This window comes from Plecotus auritus, assembly GCF_963455305.1.
Source record: "Plecotus auritus genome assembly, chromosome: 6".
In the NCBI taxonomy this organism is placed as follows: Eukaryota; Metazoa; Chordata; class Mammalia; order Chiroptera; family Vespertilionidae; genus Plecotus; species Plecotus auritus.
Genome location: NC_137773.1, coordinates 131639925 through 131667416, shown reverse-complemented (window position 1 = coordinate 131667416; position 27492 = coordinate 131639925). Strand labels below are relative to the sequence as shown.

The following is a 27492-nucleotide window of genomic DNA, read 5'->3' as shown; positions in this document are numbered from 1 at the left end:
TATTTTGGCAAGAACATTTTATCACTTTTCTGTGTTTTTTTCTTATAGCATATGAATAAAATCTTATATTTTCCTTTTCAGTGGCACAACTTAAAAATTCCAGTCTCTGAAACTTGTGGTGCTTTGCTAGTCAGGAAGTTAGAAAGGTTATGTAAACAAATAAATTTGCATATAATGTGCACATAAAGACTTTCGTGTACACTTAAGAAATAACTAAATTTTTGGTGGCAAAAATATACATATCATGGATCTCCCTATTTCTGGTGACACCCACTGCAGTTCATCCTACACATAGCTGCCCAATTATCAGAGTTCTCTCTTAAAAAATATCAACTCCTTAGGATATTCTCATCTGCCTCTCAAAATTTTGGTGCTTAATTCATACTCTCTTAGTTTATTGTCAGTGTAGAGTTCCTCTGCATTTGATTTTGTAGATATTCAATCTCTGAGATAGGTGCCAAGTAAATATTGTAGACTGAATGATTTGCCTTAAAGGTGGAGTTAGAGTTGAAATTGGCTCTTTCTATTCTGATTGCTTCAGGAAAACTTCATAAACAAAGTGGGATTTCATAAATTTGGATTCAAAAGACCAGAGTGTGTTTAGTTTAAGTAGGAGAAGAGAAATGCAGAGTGGAGTTTTTGAAAGAATAACCGTCAAATCTGCAATAGCTGTGAGACAAAGGCAATTTACTTAATATACCTACTCCTCAGTTTCTTACTCTATAAAATGGAAATGGTAATAACTACTTAGTAGGGTTGCCCTGAGGATCAGAAGTGCCTGTACATAGAAGGCAGGCAATAAATGGTAACTATTATTATATTTGGATACTGGTTTGGCTCAAGAAAATATTTGTAGGTTGAAATATGGCTAATAGGAGCGAAGTCATGGAAAACGGCAGAGAAGGAAGCTTCAAAAATTGGTTCCTTTGCCAAAACTATTACGCTAGTTTTGTCTGAAGCAATTAATTTGAAACTCTTGAGTGTAGTAAAACACTTGAAGCATCCAGCAGAGTGCTTAATGAAGAAAGAAGCTGGTAAATTTTCGAGAATTTTGGTGTTTTGCATAGTGGCTACCATATCTTATTCTCCAGCCCTGTGGCAGGCAGCTCTGAACATGGTGGCCCATGGTTCTTGGTATGACTTGCTTGTTCTTCAGAAACTGGAGTTGTATGTTTTGATCACTGTTTTTGATTGCTGAGGGGCCAAGCCAGCTGGGCTATTTTTAAAATTTATTTTTATTGTTAAAAGTTTTACTAATGTCCTGTTTCCCCCCTTTGCTGCCTTCCACACTGCTCCTGCCCCACCCCAGGCCTTTGCCACACTATTGTCTGTGTCCATGGGCTTACATATATGCATATAAGTTATTTGGTTAATCTCTTCCTCTACCTCCCACCCCCTCCAGTTTTGTTCTTTTTTTTTTTTTAATATATTTTATTGATTTTTTACAGAGAGGAAGGGAGAGGGACAGAGAGTTAGAAACATCGATGAGAGAGAGACATCGATCAGCTGCCTCCTGCATGCCCCCTACTGGGGATGTGCCCGCAACCCAGGTACATGCCCTTGACCGGAATCGAACCTGGGACCCTTCAGTCCGCAGGCCGACGCTCTATCCACTGAGCCAAACCGGTTAGGGCTCCAGTTTTGTTCTTTTTAAAGATAATTTTGCCCTACTGGTTTGGCTCAGTGGATAGAGCAGACTGGAGGGTTGTGGGTTCAATTCTGGTCAAGGGCACATACCTTGGTCATAGGTTTGATCTCTGGCACTGGTTGGGACGCATGCGGGAGACAACCAGTCAATCAATGTGTCTCTCTCATACTGATGTTTCTCTCTTTGTCTTTCCCCCTCCCTTCCACTCTCTCTGAAAATCAGTGGAAAAATGTCCTTAGGTGAGGATTAACAATTTTTTTAAAAAGGTAGCTTTGCCTATTCAGGGCCCTTTGCAATTTCATATGAATTTGAGGATCAACTTCCATTTCTGAAAAAAAAAAAAGGCTATTGGAATTTTATGGAAGTGTTTTCTTAATTTTCCTTTTGGCTTGTTTGTTGGGGATTTATAGAAACAACTGATTTTTGTGTTTATCTTCTAAGCTACAACATTGTTGAATTCATTTATTAGCTCTCATTGCTTTCTTATGAGTTCTTTGGGATTTTTCATATATAGAGTCAGTCATCTGTGAGTAGACATAGTTTATTTATTCCTTTTCAATTTTCTTTTTCTTTTCAGTTTTTTTCTTTTTTTAATCTTCACCTGAGTATATGTTTATTGATTTAGAGAGAGAGAGAAACATCGATGTGAGAAAGAAATATAGATTGGTTGCCTCCTGTATGCACCCTGACTGGGAATTCAACCCACAACCTAGGTATATACCCTGCCTGGGCATCAAACCCGCAACCTTTTTGTGTATCAGACAATGCTCCAACTGAGCCACCTGGCCAGGGCTTTCTTTTTCAACTTTTATTTCTAGTGGTGCCTTACGTAGAATCTTTAAAAAAATGTTTTTTCAATTATAGTTGGCATTCAATATTATATTAGTTTCAGGTGTGCCGAAGAGTGGTTAGATATTTATATAACTACAAAGTGATCCCCCATAAATCTGATACCCACCTGGCACCACACAGTTATTAACAATATGTTAGTGACTATATTCCCTATGCTGTACTTTACATCCCTGTGATTATTTTATTCTTTTAAAATATGTTTTTGTTGATTTTGAGAGAGAGAGGAAAGAAGAGGGAGATAAAGATAGAAACATCCATGAGAGAGAAACATCAACATTGATCAGCTGCCTCCTACACACCCCCTGCTGGGGATTAAGCCTGCAACCCAGGAATCGAATCAGCAACCTCTTGGTGCATAGGCCAAAGTTTAGCCACTGAGTCACATTGGCTGGGCCCCTGTGACTATTTTGTAACTGCCAATTTGTACTTCTTAATGCCTTCACCTTTTTTCACTCAGTTCCCCAACGCCCCTCCCATCTGGCAACCATCATTTTGTTCTCTGTATCTATGTCTGTTTCTGTTTTGTTTGTTTATATTGTTTTTTTAGATTACACATGCAAGTGAAATAATATGGTATTTCTCTTTGTCTGATTTATTTCACTTAGCATAATACCCTCTAGGTCCATCCATGTTGTCACAAATGGTAAGATTTCATTTGTTTTTATGGCCAAATAATATTCCATTGTAAATATGTACTCCATCCTTTTTATTCAGTCGTCTATTGATGGACACTTAGGTTGCTTCCATATCTTGGCTTTTGTAAATAATGCTGATGTAAGGATGCATATCTTTCCGAATTAGTGTTTTGGATTTCTTCCATTTCTTTCCAATGTGGATGTCTTTCATTTCTTTTTCTTCTGCTTGGCTAGAACGTCCGGTACATTATTAAAAAGCAGTGGTGAACGCAGGCTTCCTCATCTTGTGCCTGATCTTAGGAAAAAGCTTTCAGTCTTTTACCATTGTTATATTACCTGTGGGTTTTTCATAAATGGTCTTTATCACATTGAGGAAGTTTCCATCTAATCCTAACTTTTTGATAGTTTTGATCATGAAAGGGTATTGGACTTTGTCAGGCCTTTTTTGCATAAACAGGGATGATCATGTGTGCGCGCGCACGTGTGTGAGTTTCCTTTTTTCTATTAATGTGGTATATTGGTTGACTTTATTATATTGAACCACTGGGGATATAAATCCCACTTTTTTAACCAGTCACTTAATTTTTAGCTTGGGTGAGTTCTAGGTTAGGCTAAACAGAGATAAGAGCCTTGTGTTAGTCCATCAGATAGCCCCCAGACAGGTTAGAACATACAGACACAGTAATTTGAGATTTAGGTCTGTTTTGCTCATTCCGGACCCAGGTATCAGGATCCCACACTGGGAAAGCAGGCTCATGTCTTCAAGACTTCTATTGTATTGGTGAAGGGTAAGTAATGCCACAAAGATTTCTTACCATTTTTAAGTTGCCTTTTCTTGATTCAGTATTCACTGGCTTCTGTAAAACTTTGTTTTCCAGAGTTCTAACAAAGTTGATTCTGACATTGTTTACTTGTTTTCAAAGTTTCTGAAGGGAGTGGGGAGCTTAGAGCTGCCTACTCCACCATTTTACTGATGTCACTTTCTTAATTTCTTTTTGATTTTTAAAAATTTCTTCCTTTTTACCTTTTATTTCTATAAATGCATTATTTGTTATATTTAGGCACTCATGTTCTTTCTAATTTTGTATTCATTTCTGAAGTGATTTTTTTTCCTTTTGTTCCTTTTTTTTTTTTTTGGAGTTCTTTCACCTTTTCTGGAGTTTTATAATTGTGATTTATGTTTTTCTTTCATGTCTTGAATTGTGGTTTTTTTTTTTAATGCCTTTTAGCTTGTTTTAAAATAGTATGTTATAATTTTGATGTGTGCCTGAGGTCTGTCTTTCATTATATGTAGGGATGTTATTCTGCTCTTCAGTCTCTTTTTTCTTAAAATAACTGTATGGGATGGGACCTTGACATTTTTCTGTTGCTTATTTTTATGTGAAGTTTTGTTTTTCTGAACTTTTAGAAGGGGTCATGATTTAGGATAACTTTTCTAATGTCACAGAGCTCCCTCTTCTGGTATTTTTTGGGTGTTTTTTTTTTGTGTGTGTGTGTGTGTTTTTGTAAAATGTTAAAAAATATGGTGACTTCTTTCCCCTTCTCTACTTTTACTGGACCTCTTCTTCCCTTATCTCTGTTGTCCCTGTTTTGCTCAATTTTGTGTCCACACCTAGCAGCCTTTCCTCAGTGTGGAGTCCTGTTGTGGAAGGCAGCTTTGGTTGGGGGGTTGATTTTAAGAATTTATATGATTCAGACTGCTCCAGCCTTTTCCAGAACTTACCTGGCACTCACTTGTGATTGGATTGGGATAAACCTTTCTAATTTTCAAAGTTCTTTTCTCAAATTGGCCATCATACTATCCAGTAAATACCTACTGACTATTTTGATGTTCTCCTTAAGTCCCTCAAATGCCCAGTTGCTTCCCTATGCATCCTCCTGCACAGATGCTGACTTCATGCAGGTCCTATGGCTGCTGATGGTTTTCCCCACTCCTATTTTGAGGTCCCTAACCTAACTTTAAATAGCTTCTGTTCAGTGTAGACTGAATAATGGCAGGTTGTTTCATAGGTGGTGCAGAAATATTTTTTATATCAATCTTTCAAAGCAGCCAAAGGCAGAAAGTTAAATCATACCAACAAAAATATTTCTTCAGGGAAGTAAAACAAATGATGTCTAACTCTCCACAAACGCAGAGACCCAGGGGCATATGTGGAGATTAGTGTGGCTGAGAGGGATGAGGAAATAGAATGGTGGAAGTGCATGAATTTGGAGAAGGAACCAGGAACCAGATTATGTAGGGCTTTTCAGGTTATAATGGTAAGAACTTTGGACTTTATTCAAGGGTGTATAGAAGCCATTAGGTTGAGAACAAAGGAAGAATGAGCAACTAATGTAAACTATGTTCAAGCTAAATGGGTGCTGCTTTGAGTAGTAATATAGCTATGTCAGCATAAAACAACCTGCGTTAATATTGATTTTTTTATTTGATATTTTATGGTTTTAGATTTATATAAGAGTTACATACATGAGGAGTACACACACTTTTTTGTTTTCCAAAGTTTGCTAAATAGTTCTGAACCTCATTTCAGTACTATTTAGCTGATATTCTTATTTATCTTCTGTTCTCTTTAATGTTTAAAATGAAATACTAGTTGCATCCCATTAAATTAACTTAGTAACATTAATGGATCAGAACTTGAAGTTTGAAAACCACTATAATTCTAGTATAATCCCTTGGGTTTTACCATAGCACACATTACTGAAAATGACCAAACCAGAATCCAGATATCACCACATTTCCCAAGAGTATATTTATTTAAAAACAAAAACCAAACTCCCTTATACAGTGTAACATTTAAGTTCTAGTATAGAAAAAATGTTGAGGATAACTCTTACTTGAGTGTGTTGTCTGTGCTATTCTACCTGGTATGAAATGTTAAGGCCTCTAAGTTTCAAATGGACTTGTAAAATATTAATACAGTTTTCTTTACTGTGGTCTGTAATTAAATACAAAAACTGCTAACTAAAGTAACAGTGGTCTCTTTTGAATTATACCAGTGAACAGAACCTGAACAGTGTCGCTAAGTGGTTAGCATCAACCTGTGAACCAAGAGGTTACTGGTTCAATTTCCTGTCAGGGTACATGCCCAGGTTGCGTGCTCGATTTTTATTAGGGCATGTGCGGGAGGCGGCCAGTTGATGATTCTCTCTCATCATTGATGTTTCTATCTCTCCGTCTTCCTCCCTCACTGAAATAATTAAAAATATGTATATTTTTAAAAAATGAATTATAAACAGAGTAAATCATGTTATAGGCAGCCTGATGGCCTTTATATTGTCACCTAAGAATTAATGAAAAGAATTGTCATTTTCATATTTTCTGTAAATTGCTTATTCTTTTGTTGTGTTTCACTTTGGAAGAGAGCCTGTGGGAGGAGTGAAGCACAAATGAAACATAAAGGTCAGTTGAAGTAATGGGAAAGATAGTTCTTTTAATTCTCTTATTTGAATCATTGCTTCTGTGTTCCATAGCTCTGTGACCTTTGGAAAAATACTTGCCTGGGCCTCCTTTTCTCATTTATAAAAGGTAGTAATATCTATATCACAGCTTTAATGTTAAGGTTAAATGAGAGCCTGGTGGTGTCACATGTATTTTAATAAACATTAGTTTTTTTTTTTTCTTTCCTTTCTTCCTTAGAAAGGAATTCAGTGAAAATATGTTGCTAGATATTCAGGGCTGGAGAGTGTAGAAAATTTCAAAAAGAAAGGTACATATTTTCTTATTGGTTATTCTCTTCCTGGTAAGTCTATTGTGTATGATCCCAGTTGTTCCTAATTTATTTTGGGATAAGTAAGTGATAAACAGGTGGGCTTCCTGTGCTTCCTCCTATCCCTTCCCTTTTAAAGAGGGGAGATTATGTAATCTAAGTGATGAAAGGCAAGTTTAGGAGGCCAGGAAGTAGTATCTTCATAGTTGGTTCCATTATTTTAGTTTCTAGTGTCTCCAGTCTGCTTAACAAAAAAAAAATTTTTTTTTAATATATTTTATTGATATTTTACAGAGAGGAAGGGAGAGGGATAGAGAGCTAGAAACATTGATGAGAGAGAAACATCGATCAGCTGCCTCCTGCACACCTCCCACTGGGGATGTGCCCGCAACCAAGGTACATGCCCTTGACCGGAATCGAACCCGGGACCCTTCAGTCCGCAGGTGGACGCTCTATCCACTGAGCCAAACCTGTTTCGGCTTAACAAAAAATTTTATGGAGTATATATTGGTCCTAATATCAAGTATGCTAGCTAACTGATAGCTATCCTATCTAATAAAAGAGTAATATGCAAATTAACTATCACTCCGCTATACCCACAAGCCATGCTCACAAGCCACACCCACCAGCCAATCAAGAGCAAATATGCAAATAAACCCAACCAAGATGGCTACAGCCACAGAGAGCAGGAGGGAGGCTTGGGTTTCCCCGGCAATGGAGGAAGCCAAGTTTTCCGCCTGCCCTTGCCAGCCTAGGCCTCCTCTCAAGGCTACAAAGTTTCAATGATAGAAGATACATAAACCCAAACAGAAATGGCGGCAGCTACAGAGCTGGAAAGAGCAGGAGGCTAGGGTTGCTCGTGGCGATGGAGGAAGCCAAGCTTTCCGCACACCCTGGCTGGCCCAGGCCTCCACTTAAGGCTACAAAGTTTTAATTATAGAAGATACAAAAATCCCCCCCAAAATGGCTGCCGCCTCGGAGCAAGCAGAAGGCTTGGCTCTGCTGCAGGCTACAAAGTTTCAATTGTAGAAGATAAATAAACCCCAGAGACCAGGGCCTCCACTTGGGTCGCCGGGGGGCGTGGCCGGCCTGCAAACCACCACAGGCCCCTCGCCCAGGCCACCCTACACCCCAAGGGAACCCCCACCCTGATCTGGGACACCCTTCAGGGCAAACCAGCTGGCACCACCCATGCACCAGGCCTATATCCTATCTAATAAAAGAGTAATATGCAGATTGACCATCACTCCAACACACAAGATGGCTGCCCCCATGTGGTCAAAGATCCTGCCCCCATGTGGACACAAGATCGCCAGCAGGGGAGGGCAGTTGGGAGGGACCAGCCCTGCAAGCGAGGGCAGTTGTGGGCGATCAAGCCTGCAGGGGAGGGCAGTTAGGGGTGACCAAGCCAGCAGAGGAGGGAAGTTGGGGGTGACCAGGCCTGCAGGGAAAGGCAGTTGGGAGGGACCCAGGCCTGCAGGGGAGAGCAGTTGGGGGGGAGGGCAGTTAGGGGTTACCAGGCCTGCAGGGGAGGGCAGTTAGGGGCAAACAGGCTGGCAGGGGAGCAGTTAGGCATCAATCAGAGTGGCAGGGGTGTGGTTAGGAGGTGGTCAGGCTGGCAGGCAGAAGCGGTTAGGGGCAATCAGGAAGGCAGGCAGGCGAGCATTTGGGAGCCAGCAGTCCTGGATTGTGAGGGGGATGTCCAACTGCCCGTTTAGGACCAATCCCAGGCCTAAACAGGCAGTCGGACATCCCTCGAGGGGTCCCAGATTGGAGAGGATGCAGGCTGGGTTGAGGGACCCCTCCCTCCCCCGTGCACGAATTTCGTGCACCGGACCTCTAGTTAATTATGAGTGTTACCTAAAACCATTTGTCCTGCCTGTGGAATAAACAACACTTCCTTTGACTTAACCCAGACAACCTAGGAAAATTACAAAGTCAGAGTGAGATGGAAAGATAGACTTAGAATTTTATCTAGCTGGCTTTAAAAAAACACACAACAGGTTTATCGAGATGTAATTTACTTACCATAAAATTCATCCTTTTAAAGTGTACAATTTAGAGGTTTTTAATATATTCACAGTTATGCAACCATCACCACTATATAATTTTAGAACATTTTAATCACTCCAAAAAGAAACCTCATACCCATTAGTAGTCATTCTCACCCTACCTCACCCCATGGCCTGGCACCTCAGCCCCTTGGGATTACTAATGTAATTTTGTTTGTATGGATTTGCTTATTCTGAGTATTTTATATCAATATAATAACATAATATATGGTCTTTTATTTAATATAATGTTTTAAAGGTTTATCCATTTTGTAGCATGAATCAATACTTCATTCCTTTTTATTGCTAAATAATATAACATCAGATAGATAGACCATTATTTTATTTACCCATTCGTTAGTTGGACATTTGGGTTGTTTCTACTTTTTGGCTATTATGAATAAATGCTGCTATGAACATTGTGTACGAATTTTTGTGAGGATCTATGTTTTCAGTTTTCTTAAATATATACCTTGGAGTGGAATTTTTGGCTCATATGCTAACTTTATGTTTAACATTTTGAGGACCTTATATACTTTTTTCCAAAATGATTGTACTATTTTATTTAGCTGGATTTTAAATCACTGATTTTAGTGTTCTAATTTTATATATATCAAAGGAGAACCTTAGCTGAAACAAGTGGTTTGAATTGATAGTGGGGGGAAAATTCACCTTCAGTAGTTTGCAAAGTTGGACGTACTTTTTAAAATATAGGTTTAGAATTATTACTATTAATCTTTGGCTTTTCAATTTTGTTTTTGCAGTTTTATCTCCAAGACACTAAAAGTAGTAATGGTACCTTTATAAATAGCCAGAGATTGAGTCGAGGCTCTGAAGAAAGTCCACCATGTGAAATTCTTTCTGGTGACATTATCCAGTTTGGAGTAGATGTGACAGAGAACACACGGAAAGGTATGGGTATGGATCAATTTTTCCTATTATTTATCTTTTTAACTTTATTTTTATTCTATCATTAAATGTTACAAAATATGTTGTGCTTGTAGAAGCAATTTAAATACAGCATTATATGCAGTGAAAGTTAAAAGTCTCATATCTCCTATTTTATAAAATTTTAAAATCTGAAATGTTAATAATTAATCTATATTCTTCATCACAATATGACTACATAGGTCATGACTGTGTCAGTTAGGAAACAGTATGCAGTGACTCCATACCCAATCAGTAGGAGCTTATTAAACCATAAAGATAGTTATTGTTAATAAGAAGTCTGGAGACAGGTAGGTCCAGACTTTGTTCATTGACTCAGTGATGTTATCAGGAATCCAGGGTCTTACTGTCCTCACATGCTATTATCCTTAACATGTTGGCTTCTTATGCTTATGCTCTTTGCCTCATAGTCAAAGTGTGCCGGCTGTAGCCCCAGGCATTATTTTTCTCACACCAGTGTTCTAGCCGAAAGGAGGAGGTGGGAACAAAATGCTTTCCTGTGTGGCTCTCTTTTCATGTTGAAAGAATAGTTTTTTATAGAATCCTCCCAGCAGATTTCTCCCTTTTGTCTCAATGGCCACATGGATATGTTACATACATAGCTACTTGTAGCTACAAAGAAGCCTGGAAGTTACTTACCTGGCAAAGGTGAGAAGGAGATCATTATTGATCAATTATAATTTATCCCTTCCAGTTGTGCATACATTGTTGCCTCAAACAAAATTAGAGCTCTGAAAGCAGCTAGTAATACCTGTCACAGTTATAAAATTTCATGCCTCAGTGTTTGAAACTGGAAGTTCTCTAGCTAAATAAATGTAAATTGTCTGTATGTTTAGAATTCTGAAGTTTTCTGTCTGTAGCTAGTAACTCTCTACTTATGACCATGAAACTATATAGCTGAATCATAAAATTAAATGAATAGAAACAAAAGAGTGCGGTTCCACTGTCTTAGTTTAATATGGACAGTGGACCCAATTGGCAAGTTTCTTCTTTCATTTCTCTGAACATACTCTGATCTGGTGATACCCCGAGTCATTAGTCTCTGACATTTTACACAGTGTATACAGGGGTTGGTGGTGGTGGTGATGCTGGTGTGCGTGTGCATGTATATTATATTTTTACTTTCACTGGTGTTGAAATTGCAATATTAGTTTTACTGGGTTTTGTTGGCCTCCTCAGGAAGTTGGGTTTTGATATTTGAATTTGTGTAGGGCCACAGTTTTAGAAATTTCCATTTATAATTGTAAAATAGAAAAGTTTGTATTTTGATGCAAAATATTTAGTACTCAATTAAAGAACTCAACTTATGTATGGCTATAATGAGAACAGCTATAGTGGACACTCTGATGTCTGCTATTGCCAAATCATACCTCTTCTGCTACCAAGTCATTCAGCAAACATTTAACTGAGTCCCAGGTGTGAGTAACCCACAGAACACAGATAATTGAATTAAACTGTCCTTTCCAGGGAATGTCTAACTCCTTGGCTTGCATTTCCCAAAGAGAATTAATAGATGTTTATTGATAAAAGCATAAGGTAATCAAATATATTTAGGACATCTTAGTTAACCCAAGGTAATGGGGACTTCCAGAGCTTTACTTTACTTTTCTTTTTTTAAAAAAATATATTACTTTATTGATTTCAGCGAGGAAGGGAGAAGGAGAGAGAGATAGAAATATCAATGATGAGAGAGAATCATTGATCGGCTGCCTCCTGCACATCCCCTACTGGGGATCGAGCCTGCAACCCAGGCATGCGCCCTTGGCCGTAATCGAACCCGGGACCCTTCAGTCCACAGGCTGATGCTCTATCCACTGAGCCAAGCCGCCTAGGGCCAGAGCTTTACTTTTCTTTTCCAATTAAATTTATTGGGGTGACATTGGTAGACATGATCATATAGGTTTCTATGTTATAAGATCTATATATTGCACCATGTGCCCACAACCCAAAGTCAAATCTTCTCCTGTCACCATATATAGGACCCTTTTTCCCCCCACTCCCAGAGCTTCTAATATGCTAACATATATGCAGATCTCCAAGGGAATGACTATTACAGAATGCTCTTTCCCAATTCCTTTCTACTCTTCTTCCTTATCTAGCTGTAAGGGATACTTTTTTTTTTTTTTTTTTTAAATCTTTACTGTTGAAAGTATTACAGATGTCTGCTTTTTTTCCTCCCCATTGACTCCCTCCTCCCGGCACCTGCCTTTCCCAAGCCTTTGCCACACTATTGTCTGTGTCCATGGGCTATGCATATCTGCATATAAGTTCCTCGGTTAATCTACCCACCCCCCACTTTCACTCTGAAATTCATCGGTTTGTTCTTGGTTTTATGTCTCTGGATCTATTTTGTTCATCAGTTTATTTTCTTCATTCGATTCCACATATGAGTGAGATCATATGATACTTAGCTTTCTCTGACCAGCTTATTTCACTTAGCATAATACTCTCCAGGTTCATCCATGCTGTTGCAAATGATAAGAGTTCCTTTTTCATTGCTGTGTAATATTCCATTGTGTAAATGTACCACAGTTTTTTATCCACTCATCTGCTGATGGGCACTTGGGCTCTTTCCACATCTTCACTATTATAGATAATGCTGCTGTGAACATAGGGGTGCATATATTCTTTATAATTGGTGTTTCAGGTTTCTTAGGATATATTACTAGAAGTGGGATTACTGGTTCAAATGGGAGTTCTATTTTTTAAAAAATATATTTTTATTTATTTCAGAGAGGAAGGAGAGAGAGATAGAAGCATCAAAGATAAGAGAGAATCATTGGCTGCCTCCTGCACCCCCCTACTGGGGATCGAGCCTACAATCTGGGCATGTACTCTTGATTGGAATTGAACCCAGGACCCTTCAGTTCGCAGACTGACGCTCTATCCATTGAGCCAAACCGGCTAGGGCTGGCAGTTCCATTTTTAATTTTTTGAGGAAACTCCATACTGTTTTCCACAATGGCTGTACCAGTCTGCATTCCCACCAGCAGTGTACTAGGGTTCCCTTTTCTCCACATCCTTGCCAACACTTGTAGTTTGTTGATTTGTTGATGATAGCTATTCTGACAGGTATGAGGTGATACCTCATCGTTTTAATTTTCATCTCTCAGATGATTAGTGACTTTGAGCATTTTTTCATATGTCTTTTGGCCTTCTATATGTCCACTTTAGAAGTGTCTATTTAGGTCTTTTGCCCATTTTTTTAAATTGGATTGTTTGTCTTCCTTTTGTTAAGTTGTGTGAATTCCTTATATATTTTGGAAAATAACCCCGTATAAGATTTATCATTGGCAAAAATGGTCTCCCACACAGTAGGATCTCTTTTCACTTTGTTGATGGTTTCTTTTGCTTTGCAGAAGCTTTTGATTTTGATGTAGTTCCATTTATTTTCTCCTTCATTTCCTTTGCCTTATGAGATGTATCAGTAAACATATTGCTGTGAGAGATGTCTGAGGTTTTGCTGCCTATGGTTCCTTCTAAGATTTTTATGGTTTCACTAGAGGCCCAGTACACAAATTCTCAGGCCGGGCCAGCAGGGGGAAGGGATGCGGCTGGCCTGGGGGAGGGGTCAAGGGTGGTTGGCTGGCTGGCCCCGACCCCGACCCCTGGTCAAACTCCTGGGTGAACTCCTGGTCGAGGGGACAATTTGCATATTAGCCTTTTATTATATAGGATGACTTACATTTAGGTCTTTTATCCATTTTGAGCTTATTCTTGTCTATGGTGTAAGTTGGTGGTCTAATTTAATTTTTTTTCATATACCTCTCCAGTTTTCCCAACACCATTTATTGAAGAGACTGCCTTTACTCCATTGTGTGCTCTTGCCTCCTTTGTCAAATATTAATTGAGCATAATGGCTTGGGTCAATTTCTGGGGTCTCTGTTCTGTTCCACTGATCTATATGCCTGTTCTTGTGCCAGTACCAGGCTCTTTTGAGGACAGTGGCTTTGTAGTATAACTTGATATCTGGTATTGTGATTCCTCCAACTTTGTTCTTCTTTCTCAAAATTGCTGCGGTTATTCAGGGTCTTTTGGTTCCATATAAATTTTTGGAGTGTTTGTTCTATATCTGTGAAATATGCCATTGGTATTTTAATAGGGATTGCATTGAATCTATAGATTGCTTTGGGTAGTATGGACATTTTAATGATATTGATTCTACCAATCCATGAACATGGCATTTTCTTCCACTCATTTATATCTTCTTCTATCTCTTTTTTCAATGTCCTGTAGTTTCCTAAGCACAGGTCTTTTACCACCTTGGTTAAGTTTATTTCTAAGTATATTAATTTTTTGTTGCAGTGGTAAATGGGATTTTTTTTAGTTTCTCTTTCTGAGAGTTCATTATTGGTGTATAAAAAAGCCATTGATTTCTGAATGTTAAGTTTGTATCCTGCTACATTGACGAATTCATTTGTTAAATCTAGTAGATTTTTGGAGTCTTTGGGGTTTTCTATGTACAATATCTTGTCATCTGTGAATAATGACAGTTTTACTTCCTCCTTTCCAATCTGGATGCCTTTTATTTTTTCTTCTTGTCTGATCTCTGAGGCTAGTACTGCCAGTATTATATTGAATAATAGTGGTGAAAGCAGACATCCCTGTCTTGTTCCTGTTCTTAGGGGAAATGGTTTTAGTTTTTGCCCATTGTGTATGATGGCCAGTGTGGTTCAGTTGGTTGGAACCACCTCTTGGTGTACAGGTTCAATTCCCGGTTGGGGCACATACCCAGGTTGCGGGTTCAATCCCTGTGTAGAGGCAACCGATAGACATTTCTCTCTCACATTAACGTTCTCTCTCTCTGTCTCTCTCTCCTTCCCCTTCCTCTCTTCCCTCTCTCAAATAAAAAACCCTCCAGTGTATATGAAATTTACATGATATCTATGTGTAAAAGGAAACTTTAAAAAGAATATATAATATGTAGAAGTGTGTGTATCTATAAAGTCAGGATTTTGTTAGGCGATATGAGCCTGATGTCATTGAACATATCAGTTTATATTACTGTTTCTTCTCTTCCCAGCTCTTTAAAACAAGCTGATTTTGTTTTTTGGCTTTTTATATAGTGCGGCTGCAGGGAGGAAGCTCACTGATTAGTACCGTACTAACAACCTGCCTTATAGATAAAAAATAATCATTGTAAACAAATAGGATGACATTGTAATGGATTTTTTTATTTTTAAAGGAAGGAAGGAATGGAGAAAGCCAACCTATTAGATCCTCCTGGAATGGGAGCCTTACCAAACCAGCTACTGGCCACCACTTTGTTCCCAAACCCACAAACTGCTCAGACAGGACATAAATTTTTTGGGTCACACAACATGGCATTCCTCTGTTGCAAAGTTTGGGACTGGTTAGTTATATAAAGTTCACATATAACTTCTCTCAGCTCATCAGCTCAGGTCCACTTCACCAATATCTGTTCCTGGGTAAGTTCCTATGAAAAAAGAGCCTATAAAGAGCAAGGTCAATGGTATCTTCCTTTTGCTTTATGTTCCCACAGCACTCAATTACTTTTATTCCCCACAATAAACCTTGCCTTTTCTGGCCTTCAAGCCATTGCACACACATGCGTTTTCCTTCACCTAGAAATGTTTGTAGGCTGAACAAGGTGCCCTTCCATGTCCCCATTACACACTGAGCTCCTCCCCTTTATGTGTTTGCCTCCCTCACTAAACTGTAAGCTGTGCAAGAGCAGTCAGTGTATCTGTCTTCATTATAGAAACTCCACTCAACGTGGCACCAATATTGTTGATAAATTTTAAAACGTCCCATGAATCTTCATCCACCATTTTACAAACTTCTTTTTATCATATTAACTAAGACTTTTTACAACCTTCCTCCTAATATGAGGATTGGGAATTGGCAACATTCTTGTTACCCACTGCCCTTTTTGTTCTGCTGTGACTTAGTTACTTCTCCTTACTCTGCCTTAAGCTTGAATTTCCTCATATTATGAAATGGGACTCAAGGGTTTTGGTACAGTGTTCATTGTTCACACTGTGACTCAGTGTTCACACTGTGACACAGTGTTCAATGTGAACATTGAAAGGATGTTATAAAGTGCTCAGAGCACGGCCAGGTACTTTTATTATCACTAAAACCCTTGCCAGTCATTTGCATCATCTTTATTTTTTTGCCATCAAGTTTACCCTTCTTTCTCAGTAGCCTTCAGATCCAGGATCCTTTACCGTCTGTTCTTTGGAACCCATCATTGGCCATTCAAAGATACTCTTACCAACTAGACTACTCCTTGACTTTTGGCTATGCTGGCTTGCTTGTTCCTAGCTCTTGGTAACTTTCACCATAAGCTTTACATGCTTCTACTTTCTAGCTCCTAGGGAAAATCACAAAGCTGATTCATCACAGACCACACCAGATTTGCCAGGTTGACTGAGATAATCTTTCTGATGTCATGGCAGTGTACCCAGGATGTACACCAGAATTACCTGCAGAGCTTTGTAAAACTACAGATGCTTGGATCTCAACCATTCAGCCCTAAGAAGGAGAATTGCTGGGTGTGGGACTTGGACATATCTAATTTTTTAAAGCCTCAAATTGTTCTTTTGGACAATGAGGTTTAAGAACCCTACTCAATTAAATTTCTGGCAGATGTTTTAATGCTTTCCCTTATCCTCAAGTCCCAAGTTTCACTTCTTGCTTTGTCTGCTGTGAATCTGTTCATGCTGGCTCTATACCTGTATTTCCAGCTGCTTGCAGTTGTTTCCTTTCGAATGTCTGCTGTCACCTTACTCTGTACAAAGCTCAATTTAGTCTTCAAACGAAAGTATTCTACTGACTTCCCAATTTCTTCTATTCCGTCATTCTCCCAAACACTCTAGCTCAGCTTCTTGGTATCTCTTCTGAATCCCGTCTCTTTCTTATCTTCAGCAGTTATATCATCTACACCATTTGCCCTCCTTTCCCTGCTATTTCTTATTTTTCTTGTTGCCAACCTGGAGTGTTACAGAAGCTTTCCACTTCTGGCTACCATTCTTCTGGTACAGATTTATTTATGTCATTCTGCTTTTAGAAGCCTTGGTGACTGTGCCAATTGCAGAATAAAGTCTGAAATGCTTAATTGTACACTTGAAGCCCTCAAAAATATGACTCAATTTAGCCTTTTGCTTTTATTTCCCTTATATATGTTAAGCTATTAACTAGATTGTTTAGAGATAAGAGGGTATATGGAAAAGATTCTTTTGAATCCTAGCACTGCCACTTGCCAAAGGTGTGATCTCCAGCAAGTTATTTTAGTCTCTTTGACTTTAGTTTCCTCATATGTAAAATGGGACATAAAAATAACTATTTGCATGGTTTGTCATAAGGAGTTAACATGTATAATGTGCTTAGCATGAGGGCCTTGAAATATGTTCTTCATCTCATCTTTTCAATCTTCTCTCCTTAGATTTGTGCTCTCTCATATCCTTCTCTTTTTCTGTTTCTTTGCTTATGCCATTTTCTCTGCCTTTCCTTCCCCTGCCCTTGTCCATTCCAAATTCCCACAGTGTTTTATATTTATTGTAGTATTTGTGAAACTTTCTCCCTTTGTTATGTTAAGTATTTCTAGTTCTCTTTCTGTAAACGAAATTGAAATCCTAGCCATAATCATCTTGTTGTTTTCCATCATTCTCAGCATACTGCTTTGTAGCCAGCAGGTTCTCAGTGAATATGAAACAAACAGGTAAAGCCAGAGAATCACCACTCCTCATTGGTGAATAAAAAAATATGCCAAAGAGCAATATCATTTCACAGTATGCTAGAGAAAGTGGAAAATGAATCCACCTACCTAGAGAAAGGATTCCTCCCACCAAATAAATATGTAGAAACAAGATTCCTGGAAGAAATGGTAGCTGATTCTGAGTCTAGGGGAGGATATATACAAATTGAGCCTGGGATATTTATCATACCAGAAAGCAATGAAACTATCTAAGACTACTGGGTTTCCGTGAAAGGACTCAAGAATTAATGTGGAGTTCCAATTGATCAAAGATGGGACAATTTGATCATCCTCCTATCTAATAAAAGAGTAATATGCAAATTAACCACCACTCCGCTACACCCACAAGCCACGCCCACCAGCCAATCAGGAGCGAGTATGCAAATCAACCCAACCAAGATGGCTGCAGCCACACCCTGGCTGGCCCAGGCCTCCATTCAAGGCTACAAAGTTTCAATTGTAGAAGATAAATAAATCCCAGATACCAGGGCCTCCGCTTGGGTTGCCAGGAGGCATGGCTGGCCTGCAAACCACCACATGCCCCTCACCCAGGCCGCCCCACACCCCAAGGGAACCCCCACCCTGATCCAGGACACCCTTCAGGGCAAACCAGCTAGCCCCCACCCGTGCACCAGGCCTCTATCCTATCTAATAAAAGAGTAAAATGCAAATTGACCATCACTCTAACACACAAGATGGCTGCCCCCATGTGGTCAAAGATCCTGCCCCCATGTGGACACAGTTGGCCACCACAAGATGGCCAGCAGGGGAGGGCAGTTGGGAGGGACCAGGCCTGCAGGGGAGGGCAGTTGGAAGGGAGCGAGCCTGCAAGGGAGGGCAGTTGTGGGCGATCAGGCCAGCAGGGGAGAGCAGTTGGGGAGGACCCAGGCCTGCAGGGGAGAGCAGTTGTGGGGGGACCAGGCCTGCAGGGGAGGGCAGTTAGGGGCAAACAGGCTGGCAGGGGAGCAGTTAGGCATCAATCAGGCTGGCAGGGGAGTGGTTAGGGGGTGATCAGGCTGGCAGGCAGAAGTGGTTAGGGACAGTCAGGAAGGCAGGCAGGCAAGCAGTTGGGAGCCAGCATCCTGGATTGTGAGAGGGATGTCCGACTGCCAGTTTAGGCACATTCCTACTGGGATCAGGCCTAAACTGGCAGTCGGACATCCCTCAAGGGGTCCCAAGTTGGAGAGGGTGCAGGCTGGGCTGAGGGACACACACCCCCATGCACGAATTTCGTGCACCAGGCCTCTAGTCAAATAATAATAACAGCAGTGGATTGAAATGTATCAAATTTGTTTGAATCCATGAATGCACAATGATTCTAAAAGAAAAAGATTTGGTTGCCTTTAGAAGAACTTAGGAAGCCTGTTTATCAATCTGTAAACAAATAATGAGAAAGATTAGCCTGGCTGGCAGGTGTGGTTCAGTGGTTGAGTGTCAACTTATGAACCAGGAGGTCTTGGTTCGATTCCCAGTCAAGGCACATGCCTGGGTTGCGGGTTCAATCCTAGCAGGAGGCAGGCAATCAGTGATTCTCATCACTGATGTTTTTCTCTTTCTCCCTCTCCAAAATATATAAAAATATATTAAAAGAAAAAAAGGGAAAGATTAAAGTATTTATGGTACTTTTCCTATAGGAATTATACCTGCGGTAAAGTTTTTATAACTGAACTCAGCTCACAAATGAAGATAGAATGATACAATATCAATTTTAAAATATTTTTGCCCGCCCAGTGTGGCTCAGTGGTTGAACATCAACCCATGAACCTGGAGGTCATGGTTCGATTCCCAGATAGGGCACATGCTGGAGTTGTGGGCTTGATCCCCAGTAGGAGGTGTGCAGGAGGCAGCCAATCAGTGATTTTCTCTTGTCATTGATGTTTCTATCTCTCCCTCCCTTCCTCTCTCTGAAATCAATAAAAACATATTTAAAAAAAATATTTTTTAGAATTAAAAGAGTATTTTTCTTTTCAGCTAACTTTCCCTGCCTCTTTTCTAACTTGAAAAAAGAAAAAAGGTCTTTGAATTGAAAGCATTATGAAGCAAAAAATTTAGGAGTGAAAGTTCAGTAACTCTTTTAGATTTCAGTCAAAAGGAAATTAAGCAAATAAGTCCTCTGCTTGGGAAATAATAATAATTATTATTATTGAAACTCTATATATTTAATACAACAGCATCATCCTTTTTGTTTTTGTTTTTTGTTAATCCTCACCTGAGGATATTTTTCTATTGATTTTTAGAGTGGAAGGAAGGGAGAGAGACAGAAAGAAACATTGATGTGAGAGAGACACATTTATTGGTTGCCTCCCGCCCAGGCCGGGCATTGAGCCTCCAACCAAAGTGTGTGCCCTTGACTGGAATTGAACCTAGGACCCTTCAGTCCACAGACTGATGCTCTATCCACTGAGCCAAATGGGCTAGGGCAGTGGTCGGCAAACTCATTAGTCAACAGAGCGGCAAACCGTGGCTCACCAGCCACATGTGGCTCGTGAGCCGCAGTTTGCCAACCACTGGGCTACTTTAGGGCAGCTTGGGGAAATATTAACACCTCTAAGGGAAATTTTAACACCTCTCATTTAGCTCTTGGTTTTTTAAAGTTTTCTTGGGCTTTTATGAACTTATTGTACTTCCTATTATTGCCAGTCATTTCAAGAGATCCTTCAAACTACTCAAGTGTAGGTTGTATTAACCTTACTACACAATGCAAGAATGATGATAGAACTAGACTGCAACATACTTCAGAAGTTTTAGTCTCCCAGTCTAGGGCCTTAAACAGTTTTTCAACTTATCAAAGTGAACATGGGTCCTTTAAGTGGTGTTCATGTGAAGAGGCAATAGAAAAGGCTGGCTGCATACCATAAAGTAAATATATTAACTCAAAAGCAAAATAAATAATCTCTGTGAGATAACAGAGAAAAAAATCCATATAAGTGGCAGTCAGCTTTTGTAGTCTTAATTCTGGTTTTTAATCTCCTAACTACAGCAGGTAATTGCAGATTTTTCTTCCACAAATAACTTGTTTCTGGTTTTTAATCTCCTAACTACAGCAGGTAATTGCAGATTTTTCTTCCACAAGCGTCAACCTATGAACCAGGAGGTCATGGTTTGATTCCTCGTCAGGGCACATGCCCAGGTTGCAGGCTCAATCCCCAGTAGAGTGCATGCAGGAGGTAGCCAATCAATGATTCTCTCTCATCACTGATGTTTCTCTCTCTCCCTTCCTCTCTTAAATGAATAAAAATATATTAAAAAAAGTAAAAGTTTCTCAGAAATTCTCTCTCTTCTTGAGCTGGGGCATCCATCTTTTACTGCACTTGTACATCAGAGCACCTGGTCCACAGGCTTTCAGACTCTGGGACTTCTATCATTACCACTTGCTCTCCAATTCAGACACACCTGTTTCACCAATTCAGACACTTGTTTCACCAATTCAGACACACCTGTTTTTCATGTTTTAACATTTCTGAAATTTGGGTGTAGCTTATAATGGATAAATATATATATTTAATATGGCAATGTATCTGTGGACTTCTTACCCTGCCCAAGAATCTTTTTTTTTTTTATTTGAACAAGCTGGATTTATTACTCATTATAGAAAAAAAGAGAACAAATAATTTGAGTAACCAGAGGTGTCACACTAAGAAGTGTTAGAAAAGATCTAATATAGGATTAGGGCTTTGGTTGGATGATTTGGGGAGGATCCAAGAAAGCTGGGGTTTGAAAGGGGAGTGGGCCCAGCTAGTGTGGCTCAATGGTTGAGCATCAACCTATGAATTAGGTCACGGTTTGATTCCCTATCAGGGCACATGCCCGGCTTGCGGGCTCGATCCCCAGTGCAAGAGGCATCTGATCAGTGATTCTCTCTCATCATTGATGTTTCTATCCCTCTCCCCTTCTTTCTTCCTCTCTTTGAAATAAATAAAAATATATTTAAAATAGAGCTAAGGCTCTATATAAAGTAGAGCTAAGGCTTCAATAATTGGTAAAGAAGTAGCAGGAATTCATATTAACCAAGAGAGAGGAGTATTTGCTGTTTTGCACACTGATCTTGTTTTTGTCGGTGCTTAGATGAAGTTATGAAGTGGTCTTGTTTTGCTTCATAGTCTCAGAATGATCTTGTCTGATACTAGTGAGATTACTTATGTCCCCCAGGAGAATAACATGGCCTAGCAGCTATAAATATTAGAGCAGTTCCTAGATGCCAGGGTTGTTGTTGTTGTTTTTTTTTTTGTGTGTGTGTGTGTTGTTGTTTTTACTTCTCATCATTGTACCTAGTACATGGTATTCATGTACTAGTTACTTTTTTAAGTTACTTTCCGATGTCAAGTAAATAAAGAGTTTATACTGTGTTCTGAAGAACGCTTTTCGTGGCCAGGTAGAGCAGAAAGAGGATGACTGTGGAGGGTGAGAAGTCACACAATCTGTTGTCTGCAAGCTGGAGAACCAGGAAAGCCAATAGCTCAATTCAGCCTGAGTCCAAAGGCCCAATAACCAGGAGAGCAAGTGGTAATGATAGAAGTCCCAGAGTCTGAAAGCCTGTGGACCAGGTGCTCTGATGTACAAGTGCAGTAAAAGATGGATGCCCCAGCTCAAGAAGAGAGAGAATTTCTGAGAAACTTTTACTTTTTTTAATATATTTTTATTCATTTAAGAGAGGAAGGGAGAGAGAGAAACATCAGTGATGAGAGAGAATCATTGATTGGTTACCTCCTGCATGCACTCTACTGGGGATTGAGCCTGCAACCTGGGCATGTGCCCTGACGAGGAATCAAACCATGACCTCCTGGTTCATAGGTTGACGCTCAATCACTGAGCCACACTGACCAGGCCCGAGAAACGTATAAATTGTGTGTTTTACAATCAGTTTTGTCTTTGAAACTTTTAAATACTGTAATAATGCTTCTGGGTGAATTTGGAGAGCATAGTTTGTTTTAAAAGTACTTAATAAAATACTGTCCAGCAGCATTTTCCAAAGTACAAGGTAGGACAAAAGTGGATTTACGGTTGTTCATATGGAAAATAATACAATAATTAATAAATAAAAATACAAGAATAAACTGTGTTTCGCATACTCACAACTTTTGCCCCACCCCGTATTTTCTTCAAAATACTATATATGCCATATATATGTGTATGTGTGTGTGTGTCCTATATAATAAAGAGGTAATACGCAAATTGACCATCACATGTCACAAGATGGCAGCACCCACAGCGGGGGCGGGGCTGGCTGCTCCACATGCCTGCTGCTGGAGTCCCCTCAGCCCCGCCGGGGGCCTCGGGTCCTCCTGCACCTCCCACTGACTGAGGCTCAGGCAAGCGGGGCCAGCCGAGGCACAGGCAAGCCTCAGATGGTGGCTACCCAGCTGCCCAGGGCCAGCCCGAGGCTCAGGTAACCAGGGCTGGCCGAGGCTTGCGCTGCTGGCAGTGGCAGAGGTGTGATGTAGGCTTCACCTTCCCCTGATCACCAAGTTGCCTCCCACCCCTGAGGGCTTCCGGACTGTGAGAGGGGGCAGGCCGGGCTGAGGGACCCCCCCCTCTCCAGTGCATGAATTTTCATGCACCGGGCCTCAGAGAGAGAGAGAGAGAGAGAGAGAGAGAGAGAGAGAGAGAGAGAGAGAGAGAGAGTGTGTGTGTGTGTGTGTGTGTGTGTGTGTGTGTTGTGTATCCATAATCACATAGTTCCTTTATGTGTTCCTAAAAAGGGAGCAGGGATGTGCTCAATGGTTACATAGGGTTTGAAATGCATCATGATGTACATTAAGCTCTGAGAAAGCCTGTGATTTAAAAGATTAAAAACTCTTTCAACTTCTTTTAACCAAATTTTTTCTAAGCTCCTCTAACCCCACCTACTAGCATCCCATTTTGAGAAATGCTGCTATATAGAGTTGATTAATATCAGTTTTAGAACAAAACATTTTCATCAGATTGCTTTTGCATATTATTGAAGAGGTAACTGACATTTCTGTGCATCTAGTTGTCACAAGAACCTCTTCAAAGGAAGGGCTGGCTACATTGTCAGTGTAGTCAGACCATGGTCTCTAACTGTCTTCAATAGTGCGGCAACCCTATATTGCCCAGTAAGTGTTAGCACTTGGTTCATCTCACACTTTGTACACCAGTCCAGTTGCTGGACTTCCGGGACGTATCTGAACAATAGAAATCCTGATATAACATATAGTTTGTCATCTTAGCACTGTAACTCACTACACTTATTTTTTAAAAACAATTTTCTTATTAATTTACATGTATTGGTAAAGTGTCAGTCTTGCTGGATCTTCTTGTATTGTGTTCCCATATTTATTGTAGCCTGTTTGTAGTAAATTTCTGAGGGAGCCCTAGAGCTGGAGTAAATTCATCCCTTCCCTATCTTTAGCTAGGGAAAGGAGGGAATTAGGTGTTTCTTGCAAATGGAGATGAACCCTGCCATTCTCAAAGTGAGAGGTAGGCAACTTCACTCCTGAGCAATGGAAGCTGTAAAATATTAACCAGACATGTTCTTTGATGTATTCAGTAAACATTTACTAAATGCCTGCTTTGTGCCAGAAGCAACCAATCCTTGTTGCCCTCAAAGAGTTGTATCTAATTGTTGGGACAGCAGTTGTGTAAATGATAAATATTAAAACTGCAGTGTGCTTGGTGTTATAATAAGTAGATTTAGGAGGCTCTGGGGACACAACTTAGATTCTGAGCTTTGGTGAAGGAACTAGAAAAGTCTGAATCTAGAGGATAAGGAGCATTTGGTCATGCAGGTCAGGGGATAAAGGACATCACTGATAGGACAGCTTGTGGAAAAGGCATGGGGTTGTGAAAAGTAAGGTATTCGGAGATGCAAGTAGATTTGTTCTTGTCTAGGGTATTTATGGTAGCAGGGTAGAGGAAGAGGAAGGAAGGAAGGAAGGGAGGGAGGGAGGGAGGGAGGGAGAGGCGAGCTCAGTAGTTCATGGCCATAATTGCTCTGTTAGGCAGAGAATTTGAAAGACTGTCCATAGATGGTTCTTAATATATGCTAGCACTTTTCATATAATAAATAAGTTAATGAAAATTAATATTGAGTGAAGTGTGCTAAATTACTTAAATTTAATGTGTATTTCCAGATGTCAGAGTAATCATATTACTTCATGTTTATAATACCTTCTTGATGATTTGTAGGACTTATCACTTAATAAGTTACCCTCCTGTAAGTACATTAGCTCTGTTCTTTAAATCGGTTTTATTGATATATAGTTTATTTACATCAGTTTTATATACAGAATTCAGTGAGTTTTGACAATCTATACAGTCACATAACCACTGCTCCTCTAAACATGATATAGTTATTTTCATCACCCTGCATTTACTTTTAATTAGAGTTTGGTAAACTAAATAAATTAACTCTTTGAACCCTGGAAGAGGTACTATCTGAAGAATAGAGAAGTAAAAAACTGTCAACTTTTAAACCAGCCCCCCAAACTTTTTTTCTATGAAACACACATACAAAGAGAAGCTTTCTTGCCCTGGCCAATGTGCTCAGTGGTTAGAGCTTCTGCTCATGCACCAAAGGGTTGTGGGTTTGATCCTGATCCCCTGTCTCGGTCAGGACGAGTGTGGAAGGCAACCAGTTGATGTGTTTTTCTCACGTGGATATCTCTCTCTCTCTCTCTCTCCCTCCCTCCCTCCCCCCCCCCCACCCTCCCAACCCCCAAACCTTCTTCCCTTCCTTCCATTCTCGTTAAAAATTAATGGGGGGAAAATCCCTGGGCGAGGATTAACAAAGAAAACAAAAACAAAAAGAAGAGAGAAGCTCTCTGTACAGTGCTACTTTGGGGGCTTTTGTCTCTTGAAATCTTCAGAAGGAAAAGGAGGAAGTAAAAAGTTGTCTGTAGCCGTGGCCGATGTGGCTTAGTTGGTTAGAGCATAGCCTGTGCACTGAAGGGGGACAGGTTCGATTCCCGATCAGGGCACATACCCAGGTTGCAGGTTCAATCCCCAGTTGGGGCACATAGGGGAGGTAACCAATCAATATTTCTCTCACATCAATCTCTCCCTCTCTCTCTCCCCACCCACTCCCCTTTTCTCTCTCCCTCTCCCTTTAGAATCAATGAAAAACATATCCTCGAGTGAGAATTAAAAACAAAAAATTTCTTGAAAAGAAAAAAGGGAGTTGTCTACATAATTACTGGTGTAAAGCTATATAAAGATGTTTGGGGGAAGAAACAACCACAAGAAAACAAAACCAAAATTATAAATACTGAACTGGAAACTTCAATGTCAGACTTGAAGTCTAGCAAATAGCTCTTGTACTTCGTAGCAGATAGTTGTAGCAGCAGTTTCATTTATCTGAGGACTTGGTTTTCTCACTCATGGTGAAATGAATGGCATATTTCAAGCTGTATTATACTGAACTGTAGAGTTTTGTGAGGTGTGGATAGGAGTAATAGGTTGGGGACAGGAGAATTAGGAATAAGGCTAAATTTTAATCTGGGGAATAGCTGGACTTAGGTTTGATGCTGGCAAATAGGGAAGACAGTGCATTCATCCATCCCCACCCCCCAATTGTGCTTCCATATATTAAGTTTATCTTTTATTGACTTATTATAGCATTGGAGGTTAGGACACTTTTCTAAACATAATTCTACCTGTATTTGTGATTTGTTATGGGTAGGGACAAGTTTCTCTAGGAGAATGAATATTGTCATTAAACCATCAGGTTTATTTTCTTTCCCAGAAGTTATTAGATATAAGAATAATATATATATTTACATATAAGAGGTATGAAGACTCATATTTTTAAACAATTATTTTATCCATTTTATTTGTTTGTTTTAACCAGTTACCCATGGGTGTATTGTTTCCACAATAAAACTTTTTCTACCAGATGGTATGGAAGCCCGACTCCGTTCAGAGTGAGTATAATTCAGTGCTATAAAATTTTGTATTAATTACCTTGGTTAATAATATTATAGATGATGGTGTACCATTAATACTTTAGGATTATTCTAATGATGTTAGAAAATTCATGTATTACTTTTGGAATAATGCACTTCACTTTGTTTTTAATATTAGTTGTAATTCTAGTAGGCAATAATGGAAGCACAGGTTACATTTGTGCTTCCAAATTTAATTATACAGTTTATATATTGATGAATAATTAGTTGTTTTCTAAAATATTTAGGATATATAAGTTATTGGTGAGTGATAGCTGCATTCATTTTGATCTGCATTTAATGTAGGGCTTCTTAGACTATGATTGCCTCTGAGGTTAATGCCAGTGTCACAATCTTATAGAACCTTAAATGTTGATATAGTTAGTAGTACATTTTGGTGGGCGTTTTTGGAAAGATTTTTCAGTGCTGTAATTCTTTTCTAAAATTGATATCAGAGAGGAAGGGAGAGGGAAAGTGAGATAGAAACACCAATAATGAGAGAGAATCAGCTGCCTCCTGTACGCCCCACACTGGGGATCGAGCCCACAACCTGGGCATGCTCTCTGACTGGGAATTGAATCTTGACCTCCTGTTCATAGGTTGATGCTCTACCACTGAGCCATGCCAGCCGGACTTTTTTAGAGATCATTTGGAGAAGGACAAATCTAAAAGAAAAAAAATTAGTCAAAATCTAAATGTTAATATGTAAACATAAGTACATTTTGATTTGTACTTTTCGCAGATTATCATTATGAGGTGTTGGAGGAAGCTAAACAGTCTAGAATTCAGCATTTTTTATTTTGGGGGAAAACCTTGAATATGCTAGAAATTTGTTTCTGTATCTAATATATTTTCTGCTTTTCAAAAACAGAGAAAAAGATCTGAGGGTGGGAGGTTGAGAGAACCTAAGTGTAAGGCAAAGTATAGAGTAGTCAGTAGGAAAGAGAAATGGAAAAAGAAAGCAGAATGCATAACCCATGGACACAGATAATAGAGTGGTGGAGGCCTAGGGTGAGGGGTGGGGGTAG

The 27492-nt window shown here is 39.6% G+C and overlaps 2 protein-coding genes across 20 annotated transcripts in view; one reads left to right on the top strand and one right to left on the bottom strand.

Moving 5' to 3' along the window:
* DNASE1L3 (deoxyribonuclease 1L3) overlaps positions 1-27492 on the bottom strand; it is a 969732-nt gene that overhangs the window by 649021 nt on the left and 293219 nt on the right. The gene's annotated exons all lie outside the window — the stretch shown is intronic.
* SLMAP (sarcolemma associated protein) overlaps positions 1-27492 on the top strand; it is a 165337-nt gene that overhangs the window by 66571 nt on the left and 71274 nt on the right. For all 19 annotated transcript variants that reach the window (XM_080675120.1, XM_080675116.1, XM_080675118.1 and 16 more), the window contains exons 3-4: positions 9661-9808; positions 26371-26443. In XM_080675120.1, the coding sequence (XP_080531246.1) occupies positions 9661-9808; positions 26371-26443 (221 nt within the window). The remainder of the gene's footprint in view (positions 1-9660; positions 9809-26370; positions 26444-27492) is intronic.